The sequence below is a fragment of the Lygodium microphyllum genome, chromosome 3 (assembly GCF_053477565.2).
Source record: "Lygodium microphyllum isolate KBCC chromosome 3, Lygodium_microphyllum_v1.1.10, whole genome shotgun sequence".
NCBI classification, from domain to species: Eukaryota; Viridiplantae; Streptophyta; class Polypodiopsida; order Schizaeales; family Lygodiaceae; genus Lygodium; species Lygodium microphyllum.
The window spans coordinates 106,958,088-106,967,024 of NC_141137.1; the positions used below are offsets into that span (position 1 = coordinate 106,958,088).

At 38.4% G+C, this 8,937-nt stretch overlaps 1 protein-coding gene across 1 annotated transcript; it reads right to left on the minus strand.

Moving 5' to 3' along the window:
• Positions 1-209: 209 nt before the first annotated feature.
• On the minus strand, positions 210-8,292 carry LOC148038719 (uncharacterized). Its single transcript, XM_087674515.1, has 3 exons — positions 7,964-8,292; positions 7,508-7,812; positions 210-594 (listed from the first exon to the last, which is right to left on the minus strand). The coding sequence occupies exons 1-3, from the start codon at positions 8,153-8,155 to the stop codon at positions 429-431; spliced, it is 663 nt and encodes a 220-aa protein (XP_087530641.1). The 5' UTR covers positions 8,156-8,292; the 3' UTR covers positions 210-428.
• Positions 8,293-8,937: the final 645 nt, after the last annotated feature.

Below are 8,937 nucleotides of genomic sequence, written 5' to 3' on the forward strand. Positions count from 1 at the left end.
ATGATCTCTCTACCATATGCAAGATTCAAAATACATCCTTTAAATCATTACTTTAACTCATCTTGGGATACCACTTGAATGAGTACTTTCACAATGGCATTAAAATGATCTTTTGAAATGTTAGATTAATCTCAAGGAGATTGAAAAGTAAGGGTGCACCAAATAAGAAGGATATATTAGAAAAAACTCACATAAAATGCAACAATCCATGCACAATTGATGATTCATTGCATTAAACAACTATTACAAGTTGAAAAAATAAAGGAATGTAAACATGAGAAATATATTGAGCTAGCCAATCTTGTTCTATCTTTCATATATGTGGATGAATGTCTCCACCAAGGTTATAGTAGAAAGATTCTCACAAAACATGAAATAATCAATGCATATGTGGGGATTCATTGCATTCATTGCAGGTTGAAGTTGATCTAGTCAATCTTTTTCTCTCTAACATACATGTAGATATACATCTCAACCAAGGGAATACTTATGCCCCATGCAACAATTATGGAATAGTCACCTGCAAGAAGGATGGGAACACCGAAACCCTTTTGCAATATTATAAGTGCAATTCGAACATTAATCACAGCATACCTGCTCCAATCCATAAAAGAAAAAAGGTTGATTGAGCTATTTATTTGAGCATTTACTAGTGAAGATTTAGAATGAATAGATTCAAAACATTGTAAATCTCAACTTAACTGTGTTCCTACCTGAACTGGCTTTCTTTCACTCATACTAATGTTTATTAACATAAGACATAATTTGCTAATCTCTTTATTTTGAGCCCTTTGATTCTCTTTTGTCCTTATTCCTTTCATGCACTACATAAAGAGAATACATTAAAAGCTAGAAGGTTGATAGGACAAGAGAGTATTTAGAAAGGAAAGATAGGGCTAAAAGGTCTCCAAATGCTATACACGTTGAGGAACTAATACATTTCTTTACATATTAAAGTAACACAATTCTCAAGACATATTGACCAACATCAATACTTGAAGTAGCAATTCTATCACAATAAGGCATTAGTAAGGTAGCGTGCCATCTTGGTAACACTTGAGGTATTAAGTCAATATGATGCCCCAAATATGACTAACATTCTTGTTACTCAAATGCATGGTTACTTGCATGTTACTAAATGACAGCGTATGAACTATTATAAGTCTATTGGTAGTCACAACTTCAAAAAAAAAAAAGGTGCATTGTCACCACAAGTATAAACCCTTTTAATGAAGTATGTGAGTCAACGCTACTATAATAAACTTGAACATAGGGCCAATTCACTGCTTGTTATACATTAATATTGGAGGTACAATGGCACATATTTACCCTTTTTTGGTGCTGTAAAGGTGGTCAATGCATTTTCATAGTGGAGGCTTCATCTTATCATCCCAATGGTAGGAATGATAATTAATATCCTTGCATTTTCTTTGGGTTTTGTAAAGAGAATGTGTGGGATGCACTTTCACTTCATAATTTTAGACAAATGTTGAAAATTTTGTGACATCATGAGCTTTGTGCTAGAGTTCATGTTTCACAAGCCCAATAATTGGTGCATGGCCTAGACTTGATTATATCATAGAAAAAAGAGGAGTAGATTGACATTGATGCCAATATTTTTCAAATGAGCTTTTCAATGCTGATGCAAACAAAACATGGGGGAACTTACTTATAGATTTTTGTGTACTTTACAAGAGATATTCCCCTTTCCAACATTTAACATACATATCCCAAACAACAAAATGATATTGAATTCTTCCATGGCAATCTTCTAATTTCAAAGGTTCAATAGGAGGTCTAGAGATATTCTACTTTAAGGAGGTTATTGTGATCCACTCAATTAAACAAGACTAAATAATGCCATGATGCTCCACATGTTGGAGGAGAGGAGAAGGTGGCCAAATTTATCTTCTCAAAAATGGTGTAAAGATGGTGACAAAGTACACAATATTTATAATGCTCTGACTAGATGCTCAATGGCATAATTAGCATTGATAATTGTGAGTTATGTCCTTTATCACAACCTTGAATGGAGTAATTTTTTGAACTTGCTATCCATCATCTCACCAAACTCTACAAAAGGGGGGAACCATTCTTTATCTCCCCGTCATTGAGCTTCAACACTGTCATCATCTTCTTCTTTAACCCACAATCACTACAACAAACAACCTCTTTGTCCTAACCTTTTATGCCTCGACTCCCCTCACACTATTCTAGAATTTAGCAATAGTGTTATGGCTATTGCTATCCCTTTCTTGCTAGTCGCAATGCAAAGCCAATTGTGATCTATAACGAACAGGCCCACCATGCACAGCTCATGGAGGCTCCATCCAAAGATGCAACAAAAGGAACCAATCACTAAGAGAAAGCTAAGATGAAGCATGGACCTTGCCTACACATTAATGGGCTAGTCACATGTAGCTTGTGTATGCTAACTAACTAGCAATGTACAATAGCAAGTGGAAACTAGTCTTATAGCCACTTACTACATAATGTACTAACACTACAATCTATACACCTTCATTGTTATTTGCTAGTACAAACACTAGCTTCTTGTTATCTTGTCCTCTCCATCTCTCATGTGTGTGTGTATGGAGAATGTGAGAGAATTTGAGAGTAAGTTTAATAGGGTGAGGTATTTAGTATGAGTGTGAGAGCTTCTCATCTATCTCCTAGTTCTCTTATCTTCTCCTCTCCTTCTTCAATGTGTGGAACATCATGACATGATTGAGGAGCAAGGTAACACGTGTATGGAGCTAGAAATCGCATCGGGGTCTAAGATCCAAGCCTAATTCTTGGGGATTCAAGGAAGGTAAGATGCTCATGTCTTCAAAGGCTATATTGGGTGTACATGTTGTGAGAGGGAAAGTGCAGCTCTTCCTCTATCTCCTCTCATGAAGTGATTGCCTAAGCTACAACTCACAATATCCATGAATAATGTTTTTGTTTTGTGTAAATTTTCACTTCTTAAAATCTAGGTCCTCGAACAAGTCAAGCAAAAAGTAGGGTCATCTTTGAGCCCCAAAAATTACAATGATCACCTAAGATTGAAAATTTTGGCACAAAATTTGAGCTTTGATAACCTAAAATGGCTATTTCTGTAGAGAAAAAGTATGGGTATTCATAAAGATCCATGTCAAAGTATATAGCAACATGCAATAAGGCAACTTTCAAGTTGGGAACCTTGTCACCAAATTATAATCAATCTTTTAATAGAGATCAATGTCCATGAATAACACAATAAATCTTAAGTAGAGGGCATATGAGTTGAGAAATCAACTCTCTATTTCAATTCCTATTATCATAGAATTGCATCACAAGTGGATACAATGTTGAATCGCAAGTTGCCAACAATAGCAATATTGATATGAATGATTCGAAGCATATCCTTGACATGTATGCATTTAAGTTAGACATGCACTTATAGTAAAAGGTTTGGTGGCTAGACTACAAAAATGTAGTTGGAATAATGAAATGTTGTCTTACATTAAAGAAAGATTGTTATCAAATGCATTGCAAGAAGCCATGAGTTCACTCGCATTGCACAATCTGAGGGATCACATCCATGCTTTTATGGGATTATACCCTTGTGAATTAACCTTTATAGTCGCGTTGTACTGATACAACACAACTTGTAATTTTTGTGACCCGATCATTGACTTTGAAGTTTGTCTCTAAGAGTAGTTTACAATCACAACAATTACTAACCACACTAGGTGTTATTGATGTGCTCTTTATGAACATTATATTGTGCAACAACTTGGGCACCTTGTATTCACAAACATTCTAAGATTTTCTTGAATGAAATGCACTTATATGGGCTGATAGTTCTAACAAATAGGCCTTCTTACAATGTGTAAACCCTAGTTTTGTGAGTAGGTGTGTCCTAAGGATTTTGCACTAAAGTCACTCTCATGGTGTTCTATGGCTACGATCACACGTCCTTGAGTTGTTCTAGGAGGAACATGGGCTTTTAAATTTCATAATTTTTGTTCAAATCCTACACATCTAGTTCAAAGAACTTTGTGCAAATAAAGATTTCTATTCATTTTGCATCATTCACGTACTCTTTGAGAAGCTTCAAGAAGCTATAGGCACGCACTAGCATGCATGGGAGCATTGCTTTTATATTTTCAAGGAGAGCTTCTAGCGCTGCTTTAATTCAAAAAAGTAAGGGCTCCCTCAATATTTCCCTTTAAAAAGAGAAAGTCTAGGCAACAAAGTAAACTTAAATTAAACTACATAGGTCTTAACTAAGCAAATCTAAAAGTGAGCCATTTAACTCAAGTCAAATGAGAGTGTGTTTTGGAGAAGACTCGCCTTCTCAACCAAGGGTGAGCTTTTGGAGGAGACTCACCATACAAGTATAACAACATATGCCCTTACAATCAATGCTAATATATAGGAACACTTTGGATTCAAACTCCCAATGACAAGACAAGTCTTCAACTCCTATATGTTAGCAAAGGAAAGGCTTAACAAGAAATAGAGTGGAATAGATTTCAATAAAAAAGAAGTGGCCAAGTGGCTTTGATTTTGGAGAAGCATAACCTAATATGCTCATTACTATTAACAAGAATGCTTAGCTCATACTCTTTCCACAATATTATTGTCCGCATAACAAAACCAAATGGAGGAAAACTATTAACAAGGATGCTTAGCTCATACTCTTTTAACAATATTCTTGTCCAAATGACAACCAAATTGAGGGAATTCGAGTCCAAGGCTCTCATACTCACTATGCCATTTGCAGATATTGAGAGCTCTATTCTAGGCAATTCCTTGGTGGGAGGGAGAAAGAGGTAGAGCTATGTTCGCCCTCTCATGACAAGCACACCTCGATGTAGCCTATGGAACCACAAGAAGCTTACATCCCTTGAATGCCCATGAAGAAGGATTGTCTCTTGGGCCTTATTGTGGTGCCAAGCTCCATGCTTGTATTGCCACACTCCTTGATTGTGTCATGATGATTTATAAATTAGAGAAAGGAGAAGAGGAGAGGAGAGCAGATATCTCTCACCCCCCCCCCCCACACACACACACACACACAAGGTCTAGTCTTGCTCTCAGCATGCTCTCTAGTAATTGGCTCCTATTGTGTCTCTTGCTTGGAGCCTCCATAGGGCATCATGGCAAAGCTATTGATTACAGCTAACCATTGACTTGCTAGTCAATGCTTAGCTCCTTACATTACATCCCTTAATGGAGACTCCATGTTCTCCTTTAAAAACCTATCATCCATATTATTGTTGGTTGTCAAAGCATAACTTTGCTATCTATCATTCCACCTTATTGCACATGTTGCTATTTTAGCTTGCCATGTAGCGTTCAACCATCATGCAACTGTTTGTTGCCCCAAACATAGTGAATGTTCTCTAAAATAACCACTAAAAGGTAAATTTCTCCCATCAAAGACACTTGAATGCAAGTTTTACCACTTGGCCTACTTGCTAAGGATCTTTATAAATGATGGTACATTGCATCCTTGTTCACATTGATTGACTATACCTTTAGTAGCATGCAACCTAGATCACCACTTTGAGTGTCCCCTAATCGTTGTCTAATGCTGCCAACTTACATTTGATGCTTCATGGCAAACATTTTTAAACATATTTTATTATCTTCAATATTTTATATTCTTTCTAAGTTTTTCTATCATTTTCCCTTATCTCTTACCTCCCCCTTCATTCTGTTCTCCCATTGTCCCTCTCTCTCTCTCTCTCTCTCTCTCTCTCTCTCTCTCTCTCTCTCTCTCTCTCTCTCTCTCTCTCTCTCTCTCTCTCTCTCTCTCTCTCTCTCTCTCTGTGTCTTACTTTGATTTATATATATATATATATATGTGTGTGTGTGTGTGTGTGTGTGTGTGTGTGTAGAGAGAGAAAGAGAGAGAGACTTGCAACTCCAAGCAAGGGCATGGGCACTATTCGCAAGGGTAGTTGGGAATGAGAGCGACACGTACGTGAGGGGTTGTGCATGCGCTACATGGCATGCAAAGGTGTATATTTCATGTAGCAAGGTATTGGAATTAGATTAATTTGACAACCCATAAACTATATAAGAGTTGCTTCTTTCTTTCCTCGCACACACACACATTTAGCCATGAGCCACATTGGAAACAAAACCACAAATATTTTTAACTTTACCAACAATTCTCTATGGTATTTGATTGCAATAGATTTGTCAATATATATATCTATTATCTCTACCACGAGAATAAAATATCATATTTTATATATTCAACATTTGTTTAGAGGGGGGAACCTTAAGTATTTGAAACCTATTCCCACCACCTTGATAATTCGAAACCAATTCAAAATTGCTCTGCGCATATGACATTGTGAATTTGCATTATAAATACATTAATTTATAATGTATATACTATGATATATTTATGTAAACACTATGATTTATAATATATTATATTATCAATACGTATATATAATATCATAATTATTGATAATATAAACGTGAGTATTATCCATGTGTGTGTGTGTGTGTGTGTGTGTGTGTGTGTGTGTGTGTGTAATATCAATATGTTTATGTGAATAATATAATACATATATACCTATTAATATGCATATGTTTTTTATAAATATTAACATTATCAATTTTCATTGATTTATTTATATATTTACTCATGTACATCATTATTAACATCATTTAGATATACATATACATACATACATACATACATACATACACACACATATATGCGTGTGTAGTTGTTAATTTATATAATCGTTAATAATATATATAGCATTCGTTAATATCATTATTACGTTAATGTATACATTGTGCACGCGCGCATATGTGTGTGTGATTTCACAATCCTAGCTCGAATGAGCCGACAAGCCATAGTAGAAATGAGCCTACACGCATTCACTTTCAGCAATGTATTTCAAATGAGCCGAGCCTGAGAGATCGCAATTCAAACAAGCACGAAGTCCTTTTATTATACACGCTCCCTAAGCTCTCTCTCAGTCTTGTCTTATGGAACATTCATGTTTTTATTTCATTGTGCCCGGGAGGGGCACGGTTGCAGTTTGTGGCGGCTTGGACAAACAAGGTGGGAGGGGCTCCCTACTTGCCATATGGCGTCCCCCAAACCTTTTGTTAATGATAACTAGGTGCTCTACGCCTAGATAGATTGCGCTTCGCACTGGGTAGGCGCGTTTTTTCTTTTTTGTGGGGGGGGGGGGGGGGGGGGGGGGGGGGGCGGGGGAGCGGGGCAAGGCGGGTGCTGGACGCGTGGCACCCGCCCCCGCGTTCTCTTTTTTTGTTTTGTGGGGGAGGTGGGAGGCTGCGACGTGGCACCCGCCCCTACCTCTCCTGAACTAATAGTATAGATTAAAAGATTAAAAGATGCCAAATGAGGTTTCAAGAGGCATCCTCTCCCAAGTACGTGTAATGCTCTCCACGAAGCAACATTGTTAAAGATAAGGTATCTTTCTAAAATCAGAATTGCAAGCTACACATGAACAGATTGAGAGAAAGGCGGCGGTATTACCCCGTGACGGCGGTCCTGATCATCCAGCGGCGGTGAGCCTGGATCCGCTTGCGCTTGGCGGAGAGGACGGCCATGGCCAGGGACAGCAGGTGAAAGACGCCCGCGGCGCCCAAAAAGGCCCGCCCCACGCTCCCGAACTCGCTGTGGGCGAGCATGACGGTGCACCCCGTCACGCCCAGCACTGTGGATGCCCCCACGAACGCATACCCCAGCTGCCGGTGCAGCTTCAGGTTCCGCCCTCTCAAGGAACCGCTGAACTGCAGGGGAGCCACCCCCATGTAAACCAGCCCTAAAAACGCGTGGACCTGGGCAAAGTCCGTGAGAAGCAGCCCGTATCACATCTCAATGTCAGAAGCCGCGCGCGCTCTCTCTCTCTCTCTCTATATATATATATATATATATATATATATATATGTATGTATGTATGTATGATTCTGTGTGTGTAGCTGGTCCTACCTGCCAAAGCCGCGTGTAGTCCACTATGTGAAGACCCGCGATGTCGTAGCGACCCGCTAAGGCAGCCAGGGTTAGGTGCTTGTAGAGAGGGAAGCTCCCGATCACAAAGGGAACTGAGTAGAGAGCAAATGGCACTGATACGCTCACTACCCACCACCATCCAAGGCCACCTAATAGAGCCTCCGCATCCATATCCTCTCTCTCTCTCTCTCCCCCCCCCCCGATTCCTGCACACCACTCTCTTCTACTTCACGAGAAACAGATCACTCTCTGCTTATACACCACACACACACACTCTCTCTCTCTCTCTCTCTTTTGCGCTCCTCTCCAACACCTTTACAAGAGTCTTCTCGTCTCTTTAATGAGAATAAACTACTTACATTTGTTTGCTTCGCGCGAAAAGACCGGTGACCAGCGGCTATAGAGTCAGTCCTGAGTCCGAGGCCTTGGTTTTGCGAATCTAAAGGCGTTTTGCCCTTCAAAAAGTTTTCAAAGTTTTCACAAGAAAGGGTTAAACTTTTCTACCGCCTTTAGGGAAATTTCAAATGAAAGTGGCCTTAACAATGCTCTTTTTGACTTATATTTATTTTTAAATAAATATTCAATATATTAATAATTATTAAACATATTTTTAAACATTAACACAAGGGCTTGATAATTTTTTAAAAAGTTTTAATGTTAAATAAGTCTTTTTAATATAATGAGGCGTGAAGCTCTTTCCTCTTAGAATACTTCCCTATCTATAATATCAAATTTTAAAATTCACAGTCTCATAGACTTCATTGCTTCATGAAACACTCGCACAGTTTTCAAATCTTTTGAGTCTCCATTCTTGAAGCTTCAAGCAATGACCAACATTCTCCCCTTGTCGAAGGAGACTCAAGCACGTCACACTCAGGAGCAAGCTAAACATTTTTCATGATTGAGGGCCTTGCAAATAATGTTAGGGAGTGATCATAAAGAATATACAATTT

Coding starts and splice junctions, on each gene's coding strand:
- LOC148038719 (XM_087674515.1), bottom strand. CDS start 8,155: ATGGATGCGGAGGCTCTATTAGGTGGCCTTGGATGGTGGTGGGTAGTG. Junction 7,813..7,963: donor ACTACACGCGGCTTTGGCAG/GTAGGACCAGCT, acceptor GACTTTGCCCAG/GTCCACGCGTTTTTAGGGCT. Junction 595..7,507: donor ATCAGGACCGCCGTCACGGG/GTAATACCGCCG, acceptor GGATTGGAGCAG/GTATGCTGTGATTAATGTTC.